The following is a 24,921-nucleotide window of genomic DNA, read 5'->3' on the forward strand; positions in this document are numbered from 1 at the left end:
ATGGTCCCGCAGCCACACCAGGCCAAGGGACCCTGCAAGGTCCGGGGTCAGTGTCCGGTCGGCGCGAGGGGGAGAGCGAGCGAGAGAACCCTCCTGGGGTGCAGACGCCTCAGACTAGTGCTCCCTACTCCCGGCCCAGACCCTTCCGACCGAGAACGACCCAAAAAGAGCTGCATCGCCTCCTCGTCTCCGGCCATCCTAGGAACGGGGAAGCGGGAGGGGGAGCGAGGAGACAGCCTCCCACCCCCCACCGCCAATCACGACACCCGCTCGCTCCCCTCACTCGCGGCGCGCTCTCTACTTCAACTCCACTCCGAGAAAGCCGCGCGGCGCGCTTCTCCCGCCGCGAGTCCCCCGGCCCCGGTCCATGCCCCTTGCCTCACCCCACCTTCTTCAAGCAAGCCAAGCCCGGTTTCCTCTCCCAACTGACCGTGAAGCCGGAGGCAGTTCCCCAGTCCCAGGCCCCCGGTAGGGTTCCCGCCGCCGTCGCCGTCGCCTTCCTCTGCAGTCCGCGACCCGGGATCCGGCCTCGGGCTGCGGCGATGGCTCCCCGGCACCAGGCGCCGCGGCTTCCTGGAGTCGGCCAGACACCGGGCGGCGCGCAGGAGAAGCCCATGGAGCTCCCGGCGGCGGCGGTGGCGGTGGCGGCGGCCGCGGCTTCACGGCCGCCGCGCAAGCTGATGACGCGCGCGCGCGGGGGGCGCGGTCGGCGAGGGCGACGCGGGTAGATGACGTGACCGCGCGGGCGGCTCTGCAGCATGGCGTCCGTGGCGCTGAGCGAGGCGGAGAAGGTGTACATCGTGCATGGCGTCCAGGTAGCAACAGCATCGGCGGCGGCGTGGCTCTCGGGTTCCCCCCAGATGCTGCGGGTCTGGATTTACCGCGATTGAACCCCGCTGTGGGTGTTTTTCGGGCTGGGAGGCCAGCGTCCCCTTAGGAGTTGTTAGCGCCCTTGCTGCTTCCCAAGCGGGTGAGATCTGCACCTTGGGACCAAGAGAGGACAGGCCTCGAGGCCTGCTTTTGTGGCCAGGCGCACCGATCCTCAGGGCCGCCACCGGACGCGGCCTTGGCGCGTTTGGCCGGGCCGAGCCTCAGCTGTGCGGGGAATGAGGGCTGAGTGGGCTCGTGGCCTGCTTCCCCGCCCTCGCGGTTGGGAATGCCCGCGAGCCGTTAGCGCTCTGCAGGTGTGCATCTTGCCCGCGGAGGCGTGTTTCTGGAAGCCGGCTCAGCAGCCTGCAGGGGGCATGCGAAGCCCCCTAGACAGCGCTCACCGCAGATGGTGTTGTCTTCAGCCCCTGGTTTTGTCGGTAACGAGTCTCCCCGTGTCTCTGGCTCGGGCCCCACTAAGTAACCCACATGGCAACACGCCTCTCCCCCAGAGAGCCCACCCCGGTGGAGGAGTTGCGGGCGCAGCCTCTCCCCCGTGTCTTCACGCACCAACTGCAGCGGCAGGGCCCGTGATGCAGCCGTCCAGTGAAGGAGGCCAGCTATCATTAAAGCTCCACGATGGGAGAGCTTTAAAAAAAAAAAAAAAAAAAAAAAAAAAAAGATTTGAGAGGCAGAGAGACAGGTCTTCCATCTGCTGGTTCACGCCCCAGATGGCCGCAATGGCCAGAGCTGCACTGATCCTGAGCCAGGAGCTTCCTCCGGGCCTCCAACGCGGGTGCGGGAACCCAAGGACCTAGGCCACCTTCCACTGCTTTCTCAGACCATAGCAGGGAACCCGATCGGAAGTGGAGCTTCTGGGACTCAAACCGGCGCCCAGATGGGATGCCGGCGCTGTAGGCAGCGGCTTTACCCGGTAGGCCACAGCACCGGCCCCTGGAGAGCTTTATTAAAAAAATTGCGTCCTGCTGTTTTCTGTGCCCCTTATAGACAAAGAAACATCAATATTTGGTCGGCAGGTTGCATATTAAACGTGGATAATATAAGCCAGACTTGACAGTTCCGTGAGGTCTTTAAACTTCAGGATCAGGAATACAAAAGATAGTCCTTGGGGAGGCATTAAGGATGATGTTTTGTCTCACTCTAAAAACGTTGGTTTTCTCTCTTGCCACAGCCATGAACTATTGATTCTGTCTTGTAGCCAGTTTTCTCTTACATTCCATTTCTGAACGTGGCACCAGGGCCCAGAGAACAGGCAAGCCAGATGTGCCTGCTCTGCCACTTTGCAAAGTTGGAGATGGTGCCCCCACACCCTGAGCACCTGAAGCAGCCAGCTCTGCTCCCACCTGCCTGAGGTCCCGAGGTCTCCTGATCCTTCTGAGGATTTGGGAGTCAGAATGAGCAGATTTCTTTTCGCAGCTTTGCCCGTCACAAGAATTGATTCCACCTGAATAACAGCTTGCTCTCCGTGGTAAAATGAGGACACATTCACCTGGGGACAGAATGGGATGATGAGAGATGAGATGTTAGGCACCTGGTGTGTGGTCAGGTGCCCTTAGGAGGCTTTCTGAGCTGACAGCTTTTGAGAAGAACCTTCTAGAAGATAGCAGGAGTGGCAGGAAAGAGCCCTGTCCAGAGTGCAGACGCCACTTGCTACGTGGCCTAGGGCCCATCCTCTGGCATCTGCTGGCCCGTTTCCTTCCCCTTTCTAAACGCAGTGAAGAGCACCACCTTACAGGGTTAATACAGAGCTTCGGTGCTTTCACTGTGTGGTGGTCCTGGCACTTCGGTCTGGCGTATGGTGACTGCCCAGTGAGTAGCAGCTGCTGCTATTGATGGGAAGTCACTGTACCGTTTCCATTTAAAGATCTGTAGAAGTAGAGAATCACCTTTGAGACTTGCTCATTCCATGTCGTCTTTGACAAGTGAGGAAGCTAGTCCAGACAGGGAAGGGGTGGGTTCCAGGTCAAGCGTCCGGTTGTCGGCAACCATGTCTGGCAGCCATGACGAGTGCTCCTAGTGGTTGCTCGCACTCGTACCATCCCTGCAAGCCACAAAGCATTCCTCGGAAGTTGTATTTCCCGGCTGGGCTTTCACTCTCCCAGCTGGGCACATCTAGGGAGTGGGACATGGAGTGGGAAGGGTGGGTGTCAGAGGTTGACCTAGAAAGCCTTCCGGGCCTGTGGGGAAGTAGTGGAGACACCTGGTTATGTCGTCCTGGTTACGGGAGCCCTTGATGGACTCTGCCCAAAGGCCTGCTCGCCTGTCACCTTTGCGCATCCATCTGCGTGCTTCTGCTTCCACCTGCCTGACGCTCTTGGCTCGAGGGGGAAGAGCTAAAGCCCCTGCGACGGGGGTGGTGGTTGCTGGCATTTAGGGGGGCCTCCAGCAATATTTTGCATTTCTTTTTATAATTTCTCAAAAGTCAGTTTCCATGTGCAGGTACCCAGGCAGATTTAAGATAAATTCCTGACAGTCGCATACTTTAGAGCAGCAGGTTTTGGGTTTTTGGGGTCTTGGGGGATATTTTTTTTTTAAGATTTATTTATTTGCAAGACAGAGTTACAGAGAGGTAGAGAGAGAGAGGTCTTCCATCTGCTGGTTCACTCCCCAGATGGCAGCAATGGCTGGAGCTGGGTCAATCCGAAGCCAGGAGCTTCTTCTGGGTCTCCCACATGGGTGCAGGGCCCCAAGGACTTGGGCCATCTTCTACTGCTATCCCAGGCCATAGCAGAGAGCTAGATTGGAAGAGGAGCAGCCAGGACTAGAACCAGTGCCCATATGGGATGCCGGCATTTCAGGCCAGGCCTTTAACCCTCTGCGCCACAGCACCGGCCCCAAGATTTATTATTTTCAAAGTCATAATTAGAGGGAGAGTTAGAGAGGGAGGTCTTCCATCCACTAGTTCACTCCCCAGAAGCCACTATGGCCAGGCCTGGGTCAGGCCAAAGCTCAGAACCAGGAGCTTTAGCCAGGTTTCCCACGTGGGTGGCAGGAACCCAGACACTTAGGCCACATTCGGTTGTCTTCACAGGTGCATTAGCAGGGAGCTGGATCAGAAGTGGAGCAGCTGGGGCTAGACCCAGTGCCCCTATGGGATGCTGGTGTTGCAGGTGGTGGCTTTACCCGCTATGTCACAATGCTGGCCTTGGGCAGGTGGGGAGGTTTTTTTTTTGTTTTTTATGTTTTGGTGGTACATCAGCTCCTTTGAATAACTTATAAACTAATGATTCTTTTTCTGAAAAAAAGAAAAAAGCTTCCAAACCTGTTTGGGTTTGACTTTTGGGTCCATATTCTGGTGGTGGTTCATCCTGTGAATTGCAGTGCCAGACACACCAGCTGAAGGACCTGCAGTGAGACTCTTAGTGCCCCCCACGTCTCCATTTCCCTTATGGTAATATTAGCTCAGAGGACGGAATTCTGGATGTCCCACTAAGAGGAAGGGAGAAGCACTGTATACTTCTCGAGCGGAAAGACAGCAGCGGATGGGTCAAGGAGTCCGGTCATTTTGGGGTCACAGCTTTAGGACTGTGGTTGTTGCACTCAGGAAGACCTCCGTGTGGATGGCCGTGGCTGTGAAGACTACCGATGTGTCGAAGTGGAAACCGATGTGGTGTCCAACACCAGTGGGTCTGCCAGGGTCAAGCTGGTGAGTATTGGGGCCACAGTTCATTCCCAGGTGGAGACATGGGTAGGCCCCAGGGAGCCAGTGCAGAGGAGCCCTTGCGGCTTTTGGAATGCAGCTTGCTCCTGGGGACATCCAAGGTCCAAGCCCAGCTCAGGGAGGGGGGTCCATTCAGATCTGAAACACCCTTCCCCTCCTCGGAAGTCACCTGCCAAGTCCTTCAGGGCTACATGTCCCGAAGAGGAGGCTGGTGGTTGGGTGCCTGGCTGCCTGCCTCCAGTGAGGACCCTTCTCGTCTGTGTCTGCAGGGTCATACCGACATCTTGGTGGGAGTGAAAGCGGAAATGGGGACGCCAAAGCTGGAGAAGCCAGATGAGGGCTACGTGGAGTTCTTTGTTGACTGGTCAGTACTAATGCAGTGCTTTCAGAGGGGGTGATTTAACGGGTACAGATGGAGAATGGGAACCCCTGGTTTCCTGTGGCGCATGCTCTTGGTTTGCATTTAGTTGTCGCTCGGCCATCTGGCAGGTATTCACTTGCCTCGTCTTACCTGCCGGGTTCTCAAGAGCCTTGCCCTTGTTTTAATCATCTAGTGACTCCAGCTTCCCACCAGTGCAGACCTTGGGAAGTTGTGGTGATGGCTCAAGTAATGAGGTTCCTGCCACCCACATGGGAGACCTGGATTGCATTCCTGGCTCCCAGCTTCACCCTTGGCCTAGCCCAGGCTCTTGTAGGCATTTGAAGAATCAACTAGCTAATGGGATAGTGTGCTTCTCTGTCTCTTTCTCTCTGCCTCTTCAATAAATCTTTTTAAAAGTTATTTCTCTCCCTCTTGTTATCTCCCCCTCTAGGGGTTGGGAGTGTTTTTGGATTGCTGGCCTGGTCCCTTCTTCTGTCTATAACCATGTTTCTAGAAGCAGGTGGTTGTAGCAGGCCTTCCTGAAGCAGGTAAGCTCCTGCTCCATGTGGGTGTTTGGTGTTGATGCTCCGCTGGGCGTCCCCAGGGCCACTTCCGTGTTTGGAGACTGGCTGCCAGGGCTTAGCACGTAGTTGCACTCCTGGCTACAATTTATGATAGCAATGAAAATAGGAGCAGTCTTCAGAATGTGTGTGGAAAATACATATTATGACACACTGCATGGATTTTAGAATTTTTTAAAAAGATTTGTTTATTTGAAAGAGTTACAGAGAGGGAGAGACAGAGATCTTCTATCTATTGGTTCACTCTCCAAGAGGTTGCAACAGCAGGGGTTGGGCCAGGCCAAAGCCAGGAGCCTGGAACTCCATCCAGGTGTCCCACGTGGGTGGTGGGGGCCCAAGCATTTTGCCCATCTTGCACTGCTTTCTTAAGAGCATTAGTAGGGAGCTGGGTAGGAAGTGGAGCAGCAGAGACTTGAACCAGCACTCACATGGGCTGCCAGTGTTACAGGTGGCAGCTTAACCCACTGTGCCACAGCGTCAGCCCCTCACAATGGTTTTTTTTTTTGTTTTTTTTTTTTTTTTTTTTTTGACAGGCAGAGTGGACAGTGAGAGAGAGAGACAGAGAGAAAGGTCTTCCTTTGCCGTTGGTTCACCCTCCAATGGCCGCCGCGGCCGGCGTGCTGCGGCCGGCGTGCTGCGGCCGGCGCACCGCACCGATCCGATGGCAGGAGCCAGGAGCCAGGTGCTTTTCCTGGTCTCCCATGGGGTGCAGGGCCCAAGCACCTGGGCCATCCTCCACTGCACTCCCGGGCCACAGCAGAGGGCTGGCCTGGAAGAGGGGCAACCGGGACAGAATCCGGCGCCCCGACCGGGACTAGAACCCGGTGTGCCAGCGCCGCTAGGCGGAGGATTAGCCTAGTGAGCCGCGGCGCCGGCCCCTCACAATGTTTTAATACCATTTTCCTATAGCCTTTTCGAAGTGCCCTTGTACACCAGCTACTTGTGACATTTGTGTCTAGGAAACCCCGTGAGACTGAGCACCCCAGGTTTTTGCTGGGTGCTGGTCACATAGACACCCTCTGTTTAATGCATCCCAAGATTCCGGATCCTAGGAGAGCAGGTGTTTAGCATGACCCGTACTGCATGGTCTCGCACAGTGCACTGCCCCATCAGTTTGCTGTTGACTGGGAACTCTGAGAGCCAAGTTCCCAGATGCCAGCCAAGGGCCAGCCCACAGACAGGCTCTTCTCAATCTCCCCTTGCCACCGTGTCCGCGCTTTGTACAGTGCTAACCCATGTTCAGGTGGTGAGTTACACAAAAGGTGGTCCTCACAGCACTCCTGCTGTCATCTCGAGAGAGATGACAAATGGAGTTCAGAGAGTAAGAGACTTCCATAATATCACATAGCTAAAAATGCCAGCTCAGGTCTGTCCATTCTCATGCAGCCTACAGAGGCCAGCTCTCAGGAACATTGCACTTGGATGTCAGGAGCTGTCCACGGTCACCTTTCTGCTCAGTTATCCTTCCAGCCGGTTGCTACCATTTCAACTGGCTTCTGGTTCCTCCTAGCTGCTCTCACTAGTCTGAATTGCAGATGGCCCATTCTCTAGGTTCCTGTGGATGCTCCTGGAGGAAGCAGACTGCCTCTCCTGGCCAGGATCTGCCCGATGGAGAGCAGTAAATGGTTCTGAGGAGCAGGCAGCCCGGGTGAGGAACTGTGATTTGCTTTCTGCTTCCTCCCTCTCATTGTGTTTCCCCCATTTGTCTTAGGCAGACTCCGTCACACCAGAAGGAGGGCTCTGCCCTCAGGCTTGGTACTGGGATACTTTTCATTGTGACTGTCTGAACAGGCCTCCTGCTGAGCCTGCTATTGTCCTGTCCCTTTCTTGTCTCAGCCGGAAAAAGGGAAGCTGACTCCAGCGTGAGCCTCCCAGCTGCCCTCCCCATTAACCGGTTTCTGGAAGAAGCCTCACTTCGCTGGCCGAGAGTGCCTGCCTGCTGGTCTCTTGTCCTCCACTGTAAGTCTCAGAAGGACCCCAAGAGGCCAGGAGTTGCGGTTCTCAGGTGGTTTTACTGAATCCGTCTTTCCAGGTGGCACACAGTGGCTGCTGTAAGTGCTTAGGTGGACAGTGGAGATGGGCGAGAGTACCAGGCACGGCCGGCTGCACCTGCATTAGCCTGTCACTTGAGTCTTTCAAGAGTGACTCTTTTTTCATAAACCAGAAAGGCTTCTATTGTGGCCCAGTGACTATGCTATAGGACTATGGGGTGCCATTTACATTACCATGTACTTATTAATAAATTCACAATATTAATAAGCATCGTGTGTTCTTGCTGAATACTGGCACAAATGAGTGGGGCAGCCTGGTTAGTTTTTAAGTTTTTTATTCAGTGGGAAAAATGTGTAGAATAGTGAGGGAAATCTGGATTCATAGCAAGTACCAGGAGCCAGCCATGTGGAGGAGCATGTAGGTCAGGAAGCATGGGCTGGGTGGCCTGAAGGGCAGCAAGGGCCCACAATGGCCAAAGAGGCAAAAGGCCCCAAAAGGGCTGGCCCCTTGGCAGGTGGGCACACAGATGGGGCCAGGTAGGGGCATGAGGTCACACAGGGGGCGTGCTGAAGGCGTGGTCTTTTAGCTCACAAACCTAATCAATTTACCCTGTATGCCTGCCTACAACATTCCCCCCTCAGAGACTCCATTCCCTTAATCCTAAGGGATGTTGAAGGTCATAGAATCATATCTTCTATAGCTGCTTCCTGCTTACGAGGGGCATAGTGCAGGCCCTTCCTGTCCTGGGTCTGGAAGTCTGCCTATCTCATCTAACAAATTCATTTTGTGAGCTGGAGCAGTCTCGGTCACCACCAATGTCTGCGTCCCCTGCATGGTTGTCATTACTCTCCGAAGTCGTGTTCTGAAACATAAGTTTGTTAATTAGCATAAGCAAAACTGGAACAAAACCAGTTGTAAGTGGAGTGCCCCTTAAGTTGAAAAGATGGTATCTTACAGACTCCCAGATAGTGGGTGGAGATGGGCTACCCTTATGTAGATTATAAACACATTTAGCTTGAGCACAGAGAACTATAATGGGAGACCCATTAGGAGTTGTATTGTCAATAACAGTTCCCAGAATCAAAAGAGGCAGATACAGCATGTCTGTCTTAAGGTGCAGCAGTCTTGATGTTAGAAAGCAAAAGCTTTGCTCATTCTTTTTGCTTTTGAAGAGATACTTCAGACCTCTGGTTGGCTTATGGGAATAATCAGGCGTGTCTTTTGAGTTCACCTGGAAGACTTAGGAGGCAGCAGTTTCATCCTAGTTTCACTGAGCTAGTCGTGCTCGGCAGCACTGGTCAGGTTCCTTCCACTGAAGCTGCAGCTGGCCTGAAGAGGATATTTCTACAGAGTGGCTTCTTGGCACCTGTGGATGTGCCCCACCCCCACCTGCACGCTGGCACCTGGGGCCCCAGGCACGCACTCATCCATGGGCTGAGGCCTGGCTGCTGCCCTGTGGGAGGGAAGTAATTGATGGTGGTGAGGGGAGCTTGGTTTAAGTCCTTATCAGCAGCTTCCAGGTTTTAATTATTTAAATCCCCAGTGAGAGAGAGGTCTCTGAAAACTAATTGCTTTTCTGCTAGCTCACCTTAGTTTGGCCCACTTGGAATGACAGTATCAAGAGACAAGGTAGCCACCACTCCCCACCCCCCCCAGAATTTACCCTGTTCTCTGGGAACGATAGAAACTCCGGGTGGAGACCTCACAGCCCTTTGGAAAGGGTCCCTGGGTGTCCTGCTGCCAAGCCCTGCTCCAGACATGCCTGGCAGCACTTTCACGAAGCTGGGAGCAAAACCATGTCTCCCAACTCCTCTCTCATGTCTTTGGTTTGCTAGTTGTAGCCTGAGAATAAGCCATTAAATTTAAGTGAGAACTCTGAAGCCTTAGGAAAAGAAGGTTTCCTTCTGAAACCCAGAAGGAAAGAATTCAATGACTCCGGACTACCACCAGGTGGCAGACCACCAAGTACTCTAATCATGGTGATGGTGGCATCAGGACTGTGGAATCTGGCTTGGAGGAGGAGTTGAGAACATGCTTTACTCATAGGTGTTGCAGTGTGCCCGGTACTGGGTGCTTCCCCTTGGGATCTTAGCTGTTTTCTCTATAATCACTTGTCTTTTTCACTGACAACCAGACCCTCTTTGGAACCCCGCATTGGTGGGTGTGACCACCATACCTCCATTCCTCACCTGCGTAGCGCTGCTTGAAGAGCCTGGGCTGAGGGCAGAGCGGTGAGGCGACCTGTAGGAGCCATTTGAGGCTGTTGTGTTCAAAGTCTCCCAAACTCGGGGGATGATTTCCCCAGAAACTGCTGGTAGGAGCTCCCGATGAAGAGCTCAGGATGTGTGCTGCTCTTCTCATGGTCGTCAGGAGTCGGTGCAGAAATGAGCAGGTGAACACACAGTGCAGCGGGGCTGGCGGCTGCTGCCTGCTAACCCACTTGCCCTGCTCAGGGTCTGGCCAGACCTGCCTTAAGTTTCTGTAGGTCTGCAAGCTAGCTTGATTGCAAGGGAAACAACATGACCAGGTTGTCATGGTCTTGATCTCAACCCGTCTCAGTTGAAGCAGAGATGTGCCACGGAGGAGGAGCAGGGTGGAGGTGATGAGTCAGGAGGAGTGGAGAAGGGGGAGGGGGGTGGGCATTTGCAGGATTTCTTAGTTTGTCCAACTCAGCTCTGGAAGAGGGTTGGGGCTGTGCTTATGAAGGGTCTGGGTTGATTCTGGTAACTGTAAGTGTAGAAAGCATTCGGTTTTAGGCCAAACACCCCACAAGTGTGTTCTCCCCTACTGAGAAGAGCTGTGATGCCCATGAGCAGGGGGCTGGAATTACCAGCCTGTATTTCCTACCCCCACACACACAACGCCCTCCCTGCTTTGTGTATGACAGAAGCTTCCTCCTTAGGGCTCTCTGGCTCTGCGTTCTTGGGCTCGTTTGTGGCCCCAAGACCAGAGAACTTAGGGCAAAAGATAAACCCAAGGGAAAGTTAATCTGACGTCAGATGACAAGCCACGTGAGTGGCATTACACATTGAGTAGGAGTACAGGCATACCTGGCAGGTAAGGGCCAAGGTCAGCTCACCAGGCACTGTGCTGTGACCTTGGACAAGTGCCACCAGCTCTGTGTGACTCAGCTTCCTTATCTTCCAGATAGGGTCGGTACCTCCTAGGGTTGCTGTGAGGATAAAGTGAGTTCATAGAGTGCTGAGAGTGCTAACACAGAGCAGACAATGGCGTTGTTCCCTCCCTGTAAGGTGAGCAAGTGGAACCAGCTGGGGTCTCATGGTGTCATCCTGCAGGTCAGATCGCCACCTGGAGGATTTTCGTTTTAAGGAAATAGAACAGCCTGTGGACAGGGCTAGGAAGGTTGCCACCATCTCCAGAACTCTCCCTCAGTGACTGTGGCCCTTTGCTGTGGTGTGTGTAGTCACTGGACGAGGTCTCTCTCCACCCACATTGCTGTCCAGCTTTCTCAGACAGGGTCCTCGTGCTGTGAGGCAGAACCCTCATTTCTCTGTCCCAGTCCTTCTCTCCATCCGTCATCCGTGTACCCCATCCCCGCGGAGAACATGGGCCTCCTGTTGCCCAGCCTCCTCCCTAGAGTACCCCAAACCAGAGCACTGCCTGTGCGCTCTTGAGTCTGAACCCTGCTCTCTGCCTGCTTGCTCCATGGCCTTAAAAAAGTAACCACCACAAAGCAGTTTTCAAACCGGTAAAATTTCCGCTTTAGATTAGCCCAGGGGCGGGTGTTTGGCTTAGCAGTTAAGACACCCTTGGGACTCCCACATCTCATATCGTAAGTCTTATATCAGAAAGCTCAAGTGCCTGCTTTCATGCCCTGGCTGTGCTCCCATTTCCAACTTCTGACCAGAATACACCCTGTGGGGCAGCAGGTGACCGATAGCTCAAGTGGTTGGGTCGCTGTTGCCCATGAGTTGAATTCCTAACCCCCAGCTTTGGGAGTGAACCAGCAGATGGGGAGACCTCTCTGTTTCTCTGTCTCTCAAATAAATAAGTAAAAAATAAATCAGCAGGGCTGGCACTGTGGCACAGTAGGCTGAGCTTCGACCTGCAGTGCCAGCATCCCAGATGGGCACCAATTCAAATCTCAGCTGCTCCACTTCCAATCCAGCTCCCAACTATGGCCTGAGAAAGCAGCAGAGGGTGGCCTAAATTCTTGGGCACCTGCATCCACGTGGGAGGCCCAGAAGAAGCTTCTGGCTCCTGGTTTCAGTCTCGCCCAGCTCCTGCTATTATGACCACTTGGAGAGTGAACCAGCAGATAGAAGATCTCTCTCTCTCTCTCCTTCTTTCTGTGTATCTCTGCCTTTCAAATGAATAAATCTTTAAAAAGGCAGTAAAAGATGGCCTAAGTGCTTGGGCCCCTGCCATTCTTAAAAATATATATATATATATATATATATAGGGACTTGCATTGTGGCGTGGTGAGTAAGGCCGCCACCTGTGGTGCTGGCATTCCATGTGGGTGCCAGTTCGAGTCCTGGCTGCCCCAGTTCTGATCCAGCTCTCTGCTGTGGCCCGGGAGGGCAGTGGAGGATGACCGAAGTCCACGGGCCCCTGCGCCCACGTGGGAGACCAGAAGAAGGTCCTAGCTCCTGTCTTCAGATTGGCATAGCTCCGGCTGTTGCGGCCATTTGGGGAATGAACCAATGGATAGAAGATCTCTGTCTACCTCTCTGTAACTCTGCCTTTCAAATAATAAAATGAATGTTAAAATATATATGTAGTATGTAATATATATAAGCCCAGTGTCAAAAAACCAGCGGGGCATGGTTTTGTAGGTAGACACGGACATAGACCTGGGAAGTTGTGTGTACCAACCCCTGGGGATGAGTTCATGCATTATTAATTCCCCGGGTCATTCGTCACCCTGGGGAGGGTGTGCCTGCTGCATTCAGGAGAAGGTAAACATCTTGGACTGGATTCGGGTGTGTTTTTTAAACATTTGAAACGTGGAAGTTAGTATTGATTCCTTAGCGTTTACATCAGAAGCAGGCTGTGTTTTGTCGGCTGTGTGAAATGAAGGCTTCGTCTCGTGTGTTGATGATTTCACCGCAGTTGAGCTGCTTTTCACGGCCCGATGCCTGAGTCTGGCAGAGGGAGTTCCTAGTGAGGGAATGGGGAGGTTGCCGTGGCAGTATGAACTTCCTCTTGGGACTTTAAATTAGGCTTCTGCTGGCTGATGGTGCGAGTCTTATTCAGTGGGGATTTTTTTATTTTTGTTTTTTAGCTTTATGCAAATGGGGTGGCCACAGCCTTGACCCTTCACACAGGTTCTGCTTTGCTGGAATCCCCTACCTCTCTTTGGCTGACCTTCGGATCTGAGGTCTCCTCCAGCCCTCACCGTTTGCTCCCATCTTGTAAGCCCGCTTCGTGCAGTGGGACTGCCGGCTTCGGGATCTGCACCGCCCAGGTCGCCCGTGGCCAGCACAGGGCTGGGTCCTCTCTGGGTGGAGGAGCTGGCGAGCTGCAGAATGTGCTTGTGTAGTCCACGCGGGAGCAGCTGGCTGCTCATCTCTCCAGCCTCCACTGTTGACTGGAAAATGGTTACCGTGGTGTTTCCTTAACTCACAGAAAGCTCGTCTCAAAAATGCCCAGTGAGGCACTGGTGAGTGGCGCTCTAGTGCGCTGTCCCATGTTGAGGTAGCTGAGCACAAGTATCAGGAGGCCCCGAATAGCAAATCAAAGGTTCTCACCTAATGTTTAATCAGCAGTAGTCTTTCTCTTGGTTCCATTCATTTTTCCTTCTTTCCAGTGTAATGATGATCTAAAGTTCATGCTGTAACTCTAACATACTCTGTGTCTCCTAAAGCACCCCAGAAAGGCCACTGTACTTATGTTGTGGATTTTGTGTTGAGAGTAAGCCTTGGAAACAGATGAGGTGTCTGGCGGGTAGCCCCTGTGTGAGCCCAGAGTGTCTGATTGCTTAGGCCTCCCGTGCCCTGGGCCTGTCACAGAGGAGTATTTACTGTGCTCTGAAGATGAGAGTTAATCATTACCAGCCAAGGTTCACATTACCATCGCTCTCCTGTGTCATGGCAAGTCCCAGCGCACACCTGACAACCCAGGCACAGCGCTGGCCAGTTCACTGTGCATGTCTGGAGGCCAGCAGGGTGGCCGGTGCCACGCGTTCTTCATCAGCATTCCACTAGGAAAGGCACACACAGCTGGCTGCAGCTGCCTCTCTGTTTGCAAAGGCTTACCCTGCTTTTCTTGTGCCATTCTGTGTAGTTCAGCCAATGCTACGCCAGAGTTTGAAGGTCGAGGAGGTGATGACCTTGGCACCGAGATCGCCAATACCCTCGCCCGGATATTTAACAAAGGCAGCCTGGACCTGAAGTCCCTGTGCATTAGCCCTCGGGAGCACTGCTGGGTTCTCTACGTGGATGTGCTGGTGAGTATCACTGGACGTGCTGGCCACACTCTCCCTGGTGTTGATGGAGGCGGGTGGGCTCCTCTCCGCGCACCGCTTTTCCCCTGTTCAGGCGGAAGCTTCCAACCTCCAGGATGAGATTAGATAAGGAGATCCGTTCTCCTAATCTTGTAACTGCAGCACATATTTAAGTAACATATGTGTGGTACCATTCTGTAATAAAATTATATTCATGTCATAACCCCTAAAATTATCCGCAGGAGTTGGGAGGGGAAAAAAAGCAAGAAGTGCTCTCTGGCTGGCTCCAGAGCTGTTGGGCAGCATTCAGGCGCGGTGGCATGCTTTGTGTGGAATGAGGACCAGCCCTTCCATGCATTTTCATTTAAACCTTAGGCACTTTTTGGACACAGTTGTAGTCCTCATTAATCAGTGAAGAAACTGAGAGTCAGTGACCAGCCCAGGAGGTGTCAGCTTGTGAACAGCGAGGGCTACTGGGTCTGCGGGCCAGTGCCGTGTGATGCCTCCTCCCCGGAAAACACCACTCAGCTCACCTGCTCCGAGCCCCTTGTTTCCCAGCAAGGCCCGCAGCCCCAGCCCTCTGTGCTACTGCAGGGTCTTTTGTCTCCGCCCCCTGCACTCTGCTTCCAGGACACTCCTACCCGCTTCTGGCACTTGGCAGTGACTTCTGTCTGATACGGAGCTGTAATGAATTTTGGCTTTGTGGGGTAATACAGCCACTGGTCACTTGTTTCTGGCCAGGTTCTTGTTGGGGCTGTTTCATTCCTTTTCACTAAATGTTATGAACCTAGAGGTTGGCAGCTACATCTTCCACCTCAGAATGAGGACACAGGGCTCAGCCATGGACTTCTATTGAATGTGTGGGTGAAAGAGCTGTGTGGGCTGATAGAGAACTTCATGAAGAGAGAGTGTTGGCTGTGTCGCAGTGTTGGCCGTCCATGAGACTCAGCCTTCTGGGTATTTTAAGTGACCTGGGTAATGAGTGGAGCTTGGTCAGAAGATAGCGCTGGTGACCATTGTTCAGCGGGTTAGGACACCTGACTACTGACACTCCTGGGTGCAGTGAAATTACAGATCCATTCACTTCTTCTCATCTCTGATAGATGGGCTGCATCTATCCTGGAGTGTGAGTCCTGCCAAGTAGGTAGCAGGGTCCAAGTATTTCAGGCATTCTCTGCTGTTTCCCCAGGCGTATTAGCAGGGAGCTGGATCAGGAGTGGAGCAACTGGGAGCCCAGGTAAGAAGCAGAGATTTGCACTGGGCACATGTGCAGTTCATGAGGAGACATTCCAGATGTAACCTGGAATGTCTTAGGTGAGTTTGAAAGGCTCGCACAAGGGGCTGGCGCTGTGGGACAGCAGGTTAAAGCCCCAGTCTATGGCACCGGCATCCTGTATGAGCATCGGTTCAAGTCCCAATTGCTCCACTTCTGATCCAGTTCTCTACTATGGCCTAGGAAGACAGTAGAAGATGGCCCAAGTGCTGGGGCCCGTGCACCCGCACGGGAGACCCAGAAGAAGCTCCTGGCTCCTGGCTCCTGGCTTTGGAGCAGCACAGCTCTGGCAGTTGCAGCCATTTGGGGAGTGAATCAGCAGATGGAAGACCTGTTTCTCTCTCTCTCTGGCTCTGCCTCTCTTCTGTAATTCTGTCTTTCAAATAAATAAAATACATCTTTAAAGAAAAAAAAAAGATGGCCGGCGCTGCGGCTCAATAGGCTAATCCTCCGCCTGCAGCGCCGGCACACCGGGTTCTAGTCCCTGTCGGGGCGCTGGATTCTGTTCAGGATGTACCTTTTCCAGTCCAGCTCTCTGCTGTGGCCGGGGAAGGCAGTGGAGGATGGCCCAAGTGCCCTGTACCCGCATGGGAGACCAGGAGAAGGACCTGGCTCCTAGCTTCGGATCAGCGTGGCGCGCCAGCCGCAGCGGCCATTGGAGGGTGAACCAACTGCAAAGGAAGACCTCTCTGTCTCTCTCTCACTGTCCACCCTGCCTGTCAAAAAAAAAAAAAAAAAAAAAAAGGCTTCCGCAAATAAGCCCAGCCTCTTCCCTTAACTGTAGTCTGTGGGACTCTGGGGAGAAAGGAGTGTGCAAAACCACAAAGGGCCCCACCTTTAGGAATTCACAGTCCAGATGAAGAGGAAGCAGGCTCAACAAAACACAGAAATGCTTGCGTGCCTTTCTCCCTTAGGACTTGGAGCCGCCCAGTTGGCCTTATTCCATGATGGCTGGCCACAGCTTCTCTAGAGGAGGACTGAAGGACCTCCTTCCTCCTAGGTACATGTCTAGCCTTCCCGGCCAGGTATGGTTGCCTAGGCGCAGCCAGCACCTTTGTTCCTGGGTAGAAGCCTGTGGGAGAGACCTTAGTCTTTACTATAATTAATGTACAACCCGCAGCATTCCATTTTGAACAGAGGTATTCCTCGATGATCACATACAAGATGTTTAGCTAGTAAACGTGAACTTGATAGTAGCTGTAGCATAAGTGGCCGCTATTTCCAACGAGTGTAGAGACCACTTAGAGGTCTGCATCACAAGAGTGACACTTGCGATGCAATTGGGAGCTACTTGGGGCAAAAGAAAGGCAGTCTGTCCTGCATCAGTGCAGGCCCCACTGGCCGCAGTGCCCCTGAGAGGAGCGGCAAGCCTGCCGCAGCCTTGGGTGGTTCCACAGCACGGGCCAGCAGAGACCTTGCGTGCGTGGCCCACGTCAGCACGGCCCACAGCCAGGCCACACTCGAAATGAGGTGAGTGAGTGTGTCACTGTACACGTGTCAGTGCACCGTGGTCACTGGCGGCTCGCTGGGAGACAGCCACATGTTCTCGTCTTTACTGGGTAGACACACATCCAGAGTCCTTCATCCAGGCTAATGCTGAAACTAACGAGTGATGCCCATTTTTTCTTCCCTCCTCAATCCCTGTCTCCTTTAGCTGTTGGAATGCGGTGGAAATTTGTTTGATGCCATTTCCATAGCTGTAAAGGCTGCTCTCTTCAATACAAGGTAAGTCTTCCGGGAAACTGCCCGGGGCACGCAGACAGCCTGGGCGGACACTTAGGATGCAAAACACTGAAGAAGTTGCTCCTGTGGCTCATCAGTGAAGGTGACAGGGCTTTTTGGTCTTGAAAATGGCGCTGTCTCATGTTAAGCTGCAGAAAGGAGGGATTTCCTAAATTAAAGCAAATATATGCAGATACTTGTGCACTTATTGTTATTTTCATGAGCAAACACGTACCACGTAAAAAAGTATCTGAGAACTACCAAAAAGAAAAAAAGACACCAACTACAGGGCAACTGTTCCAAAATGTAGTTACTGGGTGAACTCCATGGGAAAGGGCCGGGCGCCTGCAGCGCAGTGCCTGGCATGGGCTGTGGGCCCACGTGGTTCTTGATTTACGCTTGGGTGTTTTAAAAGCAGGGTAGCAGCCTGCCGTTGGGATGAAGATACGAGCCGGCTGTGTTGGGGCGGCTGTGGTTTAGCTTCCCAGACAGGCTGTAGAAGGGGCCAGGTGCCAAGCTGCGCCGGAGGGCCTTTTCTGAAGCTGATATTGCTTCTGTTTGATTAGGAAGTCTTCCCCCTCCTCTGCGCCAAGCACTTTGCAGCCGTTCACAGTAAATACGTGGGTGGGGGACTTCAGTCCGTGAGGGCTTATAGTAAGGTAACCAGGGATCCTGGTCATTTAAAAATGAGGATTAGAAACACTCAAGGATGCAGCTTAAGGAAATGAGTGAGCAAAGACGCTTACCCCAGGACGTCCGCCAGAGCTGCTGTGTGATGCTGGGAAATTGGAAACAGCCCCAGCGGCCCGACACGGGGGTGCAGTGCACACAGCAGCGCATCCAGAGCCTGTGGCTGTGCGGCCCTGTCATCCTGTTCTCTGTTCATTTGACTGGCAGTTCTCCTTTTTTTTTTTTTTTTTTTTTTTTTTGACAGGCAGAGTGGACAGTGAGAGAGAGAGACAGAGAGAGAAAGGTCTTCCTTTGCCGCTGGTTCACCCTCCAATGGCCGCCGCTGCAGCCGGCGCACCGCGCTGATCCTGGCAGGAGCCAGGAGCCAGGTGCTTTTCCTGGTCTCCCATGGGGTGCAGGGCCCAAGCACCTGGGCCATCCTCCACTGCACTCCCTGGCCATAGCAGAGAGCTGGCCTGGAAGAGGGGCAACCGGGACAGAATCCGGCGCCCCAACCGGGACTAGAACCCGGTGTGCCGGCGCCGCAAGGTGGAGGATTAGCCTATTGAGCCACGGCGCCGGCTCTTGACTGGCAGTTCTTACATTTCACTTAAGGTTTCAGAATTCTTAGATTTCATACATTATTTATATAGAGAGATGTATATAGATGTCCCAAAATAGTCATTGTAATTATTTTTTTAAACGCTCATATGATGGTCAGTTCAACATTTATACTGTAGTTTTTCTGTGGTGAATTTAGACTACGTGTGTAGGTTTTTTTTGTTTTTTTGTTTTTTAAGATTTATTTATTTTATTTGAAAGTCAGATACGCAGAGAAAGGGAGAGACAAATCTTCCATCCGCTGGCCCAAATGTCTGGAATGGCTGGAGCCGGGTTGGTCTGAAGCCAGGAGCCAGGAGCTTCTTCTGGGTTGCCTTTGTGGGTGTGGGGGCCCAAGGACTTGGGCCATCCTCTGCTGCTTTCCCAGGCACATTAGCAGGGAGCTGGATCGGAAGTGGAGCAGCTGGGACTTACACAGGTGCCGACAGGGATGCCTGCGCCTCAGGCAGCAGCTTTACCCACTACACCACAGTGCCCGTCTCTGCTTGTGTAGTTTACAACAAAAGCAGCTAAGTTTAAGGCAGAAATTGCCGGTTGGAATATTTGCTGAGAAAACTTGAGTCCGCCTGCCCTTCGCTGTGCCACTAGATCCCTTGCTGTGACCGTTTGAGGTGTGGGCCTGGCCTCGTGGCCACAGTGGGAGCCTGTGTGTCAGCCCCCCAGCAGCAGCTGCAGTCTGTCTCGGGCCCTGCCAGAGGAGGAGAGGAAATTGCGGCTGATGTTCCTCAGGCCTCAGGAATGACTGCCCGTCTGCCAGCTGGTTGCCATGGGCGCCGGGGTGGAGTGAGAGATTGGGAGCCAGACGAGCTGTTTGCCTGTGGGGGAGGTGTTGGGCAAACTGTGCGTCAGGATGGTAAAACCCAGCTGCTCAGGTTGGCAGGACACCGTCACTGGCACAGCCAAAAGTCTCATCCCCACAGCAGGAGCAGCCCTGCAGGCAGGGGAGAGTGGGGACTCTGGGGCCCTGATTCCCCTAAATGAGGAGAGACCTCTACACAGACAGGGTCTGTTAGAAGGGGAGCGCCCATCTGAGCGCATTCTTAACCCTTCTGCCTCACCATGCCATGGCCAAAGCATTAGGAATCAAGTGTACATCCTACACACATGTATGTGTCCATACTTAGTTTTGAGCATACCAACCAAAAACAGGCCACCTGACTTGCTCAAATAAGATAGCACTTACTACTTCTGCCAAGGGGCTCCTTCTGTGGGGGCTCCAGCCAGGGCGGACCCTAGTAGGACTCCCTGGCCCTTATGGACGTCTTCTGCCTGCAGCCCTTCTGCTCTGGGTGCTGCCTGTGTAGGGGTGGCCAGGGGGCTTTTGTTGGAGGAACTGGAAAAGCACCACCACTCTTTGCAGTACGGTAGCTGGGTGGACCTCCTCTTCCTCCCTGGCTCCTCCTCCCAGGCTGGAGGACTTGACTTCATGCCCTGGCCTCCTCGCAGTCCTCGCTGTCGTTGATGGCCGCTGTTCTAAAACAGCAGATGAGTTTTGGGTTTGATACCAATGGGATCACGCAGTATGTTCTTCTTTGATGTCGGCCTAGTTCACTGAGCGTTGTGTTTGGATCTCTCTACATTGGTGGCTGTGGCCATAGCTCCCTTTTTGCGGCGTGATGTTCTGTTGTGTGACTGTGCCAGTTCTTCCGTTCTACAGCCAGTGGACATCCAGGCGGTTCTCGTTTTGGCTGTTACAGATCGTGCTGGACGTGAACATTTCTGTACATGTCTTTTAGAGGACGTATCTATCCGTTTCTGTGGCGGGGAGTAAAATGTCTAGTTCACAGGGTCTGTGTTTAGTTCTGATAGATAAAGGAAAACAGTTTCCGAGTGCTCTTACCAGTTGATATTCCCTCCAGCAGCGGGTGAGTTCTGGGTTGCTCCCTGTCTTTGCCAATCCTTGGATCTGTGGTTGGTTTGTTTTTAATAGTAGCCGTTCTGGTGAGTGTGTCTTGGTGTTACTCTGTAGCTTTTATTTGCATTTCCCTGATATGTGTTTAAGTGGAGTGCCCGTTTCATGTGTTCTTGGCTAGCCTTTTAGGAGGTCACGGTTAAGTCTTTGCCTAATTTTTGTTTGGTTGCTTTTTTATTATATGTAATGTTATATTGTTACATTTTATGTTATGTTTTATGTAATATACCAGATAACATTTCTAAATATTTTCTTCATTCTGGATTATCCTTTTATTTTTTTAAAAGATTTATTTATCTTTTTGAAAGGCAGAGTTACAGAGAGGCAGAGGCAGAGGCAGAGGCAGAGAGAGAGGTCTTCCATCCGTTAGTTCACTCCCCAGATAGCCACAATGGCCAGAGCTGCACCGATCAGAAGAGGAGCCAGGAGCTTCTTCCGGGTCACCCATGTGGGTACAGGGGCCCAAGGACTTGGGCCATCCTCTACAACTTTCCCAGGCAGGCCATAGCGGAGAATTGGATCAGAAGTGGAACAGCTGGGACTCGAACCTGCACCCATATGGGATACTGGCACTGCAGACGCGGGCTTTACCTGCTACGCCACAGTGCCAGCCCCTGTCCTTTTAATTTTTAAATGATGTCTCTGACAAACAGAATTCATAACCTTAATATAATTGAGTCTAGAGTAGAAAGTAGTAAACACCTTCTGGATCCTTCCTAAAGACTTTGTCTACTCCAAGATCATGAAGAAGTTCTGAGCTTTTCACCTGTGAGTCTTACTGTTTTATTTTCACCTTTATATCCAAAGTCTGTTTGGTATGGATTTTTGTGTATAGTGTGAGATAGGAACTGAGATTTATTTTCCACTGTATGACTATCTTACTGTCCCAGTACAATTTTCTGAAGGGGCCGGTGCCGCGGCTCACTAGACTAATCCGCCTGCAGCACCGGCACCCTGGGTTCTAGTCCCGGTCAGGGCGCCGGATTCTGTCCCGGTTGCTCTTCTTCCAGTCCAGCTCTCTGCTGTGGCCTGGGAAGGCAGTGGAGGATGGTCCAAGTGCTTGGGTCTTGCACCCGCATGGGAGACCAGGAGGAAGCACCTGGCTCCTGGCTTCGGATCGGCGCAGCGCTGGCCTTGGCGACCATTTGGGGGGTGAACCAACGGAAGGAAGACCTTTCTCTCTGTCTCTTTCTCACTGTAACTCTGCCTGTCAAAAAAATAATAAATAAATAATTTTCTGAATGAACCCTTTTCCTCCCTACGCTGTTGCCTCTGCTTTTGACAGGAATGAGTTCGATAAAATACAGGTGTAACATAACTATCTCTTGTCAGACACAGGGATTTCAACTCCTATTCTAGATCCCAAGCCAAAGTTATTTTTCCTCCTCCCAGTAAATAAGAATCTTAACTGTGCTTCTCCCTCCAGGATACCAAGAGTTCACGTCCTAGAGGATGAAGAGGGGTCAAAAGAAATTGAACTGTCTGATGACCCCTATGACTGTATCCAGCTAAGCGTGGAGAATGTTCCGTGCATCATCACTCTGTGCAAGGTGTGAGTTTTGTTTTAAGTGCATGTGGGTCTCCTCCAGCCCTGACCTGTTGAATAGGTTGAGTAGTTACCGTGTCAGAAACCATACAGGAGTAGCTTTAGCCCAAATCCAGTGATTTGGGTATATTAGAAACCACTGCCGGGAGTAGCTGTTTCTTCTCTTTGTAGTCAGAAGGTAGGATGGAGTCCTGGGAGCACGGGCAGGTCCCCAGTAACAGCAGCCAGGTTTGTTAAATGCCTTTCGCTCTCTGCACTTCAGAGACGCACCCTACATGCAAATTTTCTTCACTTTCCTCAACACTGTGGGGTCTTTGGTTGAGTAGTGACAGAGTAGCAAACATTGACCCCCCCTGTGGGCCCTGATGCCCATGACGGGACATGGGGGTCTTGGTGGCAGGTGTGGTTCTCCGAGAGCAGAGTGTGTACAACTGGCCTTCGGCTGAGGTTGCTGTGTGACGAGGGCTGCCCCAGGCTATGCGAGGAGGCTTATGTTGCCTGGGACTGGTGGGTTTCAAATGGGACTCAAAAAACCAGGGCTGCATGACTCGGGTTTAATTCCATTACAATCACTCCATGAACCCGGGGTGTGGTGAAACCTTTGGACGGACCAGTGTTGGGACCAAAGCCACTTGCACTTGACTCCTTCTTGAGCCTGTTCTTCAGCGTGGACCCTCTTGGTGCACCTATGCCACCCATGAAACACACATGTGGCCTCATGAGCGATTTCTTCCCTGTGCCCTGTGTTAGAGGGCCCGGTGGCCTCTGGCCCCTCCACACCCTGTATTTCCACTTCATGGTTTTATTAATAACACAGTAGCGGCTGTAGAACTGTTGAACGCTTCTTCAAATGCTTCCCATGTGAGTCCTATCTGAAACGAGCCTGAATGGGCAGTGCGAGTCCCGCTCCCGGTGTAGCTCTCCCCACCCCCAGGTCGTTGTGGCGGGGCCCTGGCGTGTGCATTACCCTCACGGTGCTGTGCTGCCCGGACATTGCAGATCGGCTATCGGCACGTGGTGGATGCCACTCTCCAGGAGGAGGCCTGCTCCTTGGCCAGCCTGCTGGTGTCCGTGACCAATAAGGGAGTCGTGACGTGCATGAGAAAAGTGGGCAAGGGCAGCCTGGACCCCGAGAGCATCTTCGAGATGATGGAGGTGAGGTGGAGGCGGGGGCTGGGGGCTGGCGCCTGGCTGCGAGTGCTTTCTGCTTCCTGCTCCCTTGGCCATACCAGGCTCAGAGCTTAGAGGGCAGCTGGTGTGGTGTGGGCGGGTGTCTGCTGACCTAATCAAGCGGGTGCAAGTGTGGGCTCTGCCCTGGAAGGGGATGCACCTGCCGTTCGCCATTGCTTGTCCTCAGCAAGTCTCTTCCCCTCTGATCCCAGGGTCATCTGTTGCTACATGAGAGTATTGGGCTTTGGTGCGTAGAGGCACTAGCAACTCCAAAATTGCGAGCTGTTGTGCTTTGTGGAGGGAACTGAATTCCCGGCCCCGCTGCTTCCTGTCCCTTGGAGGAAGTTGGTAAAAGTGCAACCAGGGGCAGGCAGGAGGCCAGTCCAGGGTTGGGGGTGGGCTATGCCCCTGGGGACCCCCTGGCCGCGGGCAGCACCAGCAGGGGCCCTCTCCAGTTGCTGTCATCCACTTGCTCCAGCGTTCCTAATGAATGGTGAGCCTAGAGCAGGGGAGAATGCGAGTTTCTTAGAGGAGTTTTCCGTATGTGGAATGTGCTGTGGTGTAGAGGCGGCACCCCCTCCCCCCCCCCCACACACTGCCTTTAGCTTCTCTCTGCACGGCAGTAGCACCAGAAGACCCCATCCAGGGGTGTGTGTGTGTGTGTGTGTGTGTTTTTAAGGTTTTTATTTATTTATTTATCTATTTGAGAGGTGACAGAGGGGAAGGTCTTCCATGTGCTGGTTCACTCCCCAAATGGCCACAACAGCCGGTTTTTGACACTGGGCATGCCTGAGCCCCTCTGCTCAGAGGCTGGGGCGAGGGGGGTCAGAAACCAGTTGCTAAGATGTCCTCACCTGCTCCTGCTCCAGGCGGACCGGGGCATCTGCACGGTGTCCCTGTGCCTTCCCACAGCAGCACAGTGTGGCTGGGCCGAGCGCCAAGCGTGCGCCTGTGGCCCAGGAGGTTTGGCTTCAGGGGTTGCTGTCTCGGTTGGGTTTTTTGGTTTTGCTTTTTTTCCAGTAGGGAGGTTTTCCCAGGACACAGCTATTATGTTGTTGGGGTTTCTGGTTTGTTTTAATTAAATGAGAATCCTCTAAGGTAGACGGGATGGATATAGCACAGGCGAGCCCTGGTGCTGGTGGGCCTCACTCGTGGGCGTGTGCTGTCTCCCTGCAGACCGGCGAGCGCGTGGGCAAGGCGCTGCACAGCTCCCTGCAGAGCCTTCTACACAAGGAGGAGAGCCTGGGGCCGAAGAGGCAGAAGGTCGGATTCCTGGGATGATTCGCACGCCACCGCCTCCACTGTGCGGTCTGTTTGCCCGTTTCCTTCCGAACTGTAGTCTGTATCTATTTTTGTTAAGTGTCACGGATGCCAGGCAACATTTGCACTTGTAAAATTAAAGTCTCTTTTCTGATGTGGCCTGCTGTGGCTCGAGTTCTTAAGCTGTAAGCCAGGAGGTCCATTCAGCTCAGAGAGCTGCCATGAGGGCCCTGGCCACGGGCGCCCCAGGAAGACTCGCCACGGGAGCCCACGGCAGCCACGGCACGCACACTGGCACGCTGGGAGAAGGGCCCAGGGCAGTGGGTTCCAGGAAACACTTATGGTAGGCATCTTGTGATTTTTTTTTTTTTCATTCTCTGCAGAGCTTTCAAAATAAGAATCACTGAGTAAAGTTCATTGTGTGTGATTGGTGTGTATGCTTTGGGGACAGAGGGGAGGCGTTCCTGATGGCCCAGAGGCCCTTGCATAGGCCTGTATTTGGGTGATTCTGGGGTGGGGGTGGGGAGAAAAAGGGGGCACTCTGCACAGGTGCGGACCCAGGGCCGTGTCCGACTCGCGCGTCTGCCAGGGTCTGAGGAAGCCCAGCTCTGGCTGCACACCATCAGGAGAGCCAGGCACAATGCGGGTCAGGGGCTGAGCGGCCGCATTGCCTCCGCCAGCCTCTCTTACCAGTCTTGTTTGGAAACTGCTTTGTGTTTTGTGACCACTCCCCATCGTTTCCTAAGAGTCCGGAGTTTGCTCACCACCCCGAAGCCTGCTTGAGAGATGTTGTCATTTCATTCCCAGCCCGCCTTCGTGCCCTGGGGTAGAAGGCAAGGCCGTTGCTTCCCTAAGC

General features: G+C 53.1%; 2 protein-coding genes across 10 annotated transcripts in view; one reads left to right on the forward strand and one right to left on the reverse strand.

The window, feature by feature from the left end:
• Positions 1 to 799, reverse strand: part of ZDHHC3 (zDHHC palmitoyltransferase 3) — a 57,981-nt gene extending 57,182 nt beyond the window's left edge. For 3 of the 7 annotated variants that reach the window (XM_051851682.3, XM_051851683.3, XM_089306438.1), the window contains exon 1: positions 431 to 799. In XM_051851682.3, coding sequence (XP_051707642.1) covers positions 431 to 799 — 369 coding nt within the window. Of the gene's footprint in view, positions 1 to 388 lie in introns of all 7 variants that reach the window. The other 4 variants (XM_008260501.5, XM_089306436.1, XM_070050942.2 and 1 more) reach the window with 4 other exon arrangements.
• On the forward strand, positions 731 to 24,219 carry EXOSC7 (exosome component 7). 3 transcript variants are annotated; one of them, XM_089306440.1, is made up of 9 exons: positions 731 to 815; positions 3,920 to 4,041; positions 4,433 to 4,534; positions 4,819 to 4,913; positions 13,733 to 13,895; positions 16,820 to 16,890; positions 21,516 to 21,639; positions 22,635 to 22,790; positions 23,982 to 24,219. In XM_089306440.1, exons 2-9 carry the CDS (start codon positions 3,979 to 3,981, stop codon positions 24,084 to 24,086), a joined length of 879 nt encoding a protein of 292 aa, XP_089162566.1. In that variant the 5' UTR covers positions 731 to 815; positions 3,920 to 3,978; the 3' UTR covers positions 24,087 to 24,219. The 3 variants fall into 3 exon arrangements, with proteins under 3 accessions (XP_089162566.1, XP_002713440.1, XP_089162567.1); XM_002713394.6 differs by lacking the exon at positions 3,920 to 4,041; XM_089306441.1 differs by lacking the exons at positions 3,920 to 4,041; positions 4,433 to 4,534; positions 4,819 to 4,913.
• The last annotated feature ends 702 nt before the right edge of the window (positions 24,220 to 24,921 follow it).

This window comes from Oryctolagus cuniculus, chromosome 10 (assembly GCF_051225735.1).
Source record: "Oryctolagus cuniculus isolate XC-2025 breed Fujian yellow rabbit chromosome 10, ASM5122573v1, whole genome shotgun sequence".
Classification (NCBI taxonomy): Eukaryota; Metazoa; Chordata; class Mammalia; order Lagomorpha; family Leporidae; genus Oryctolagus; species Oryctolagus cuniculus.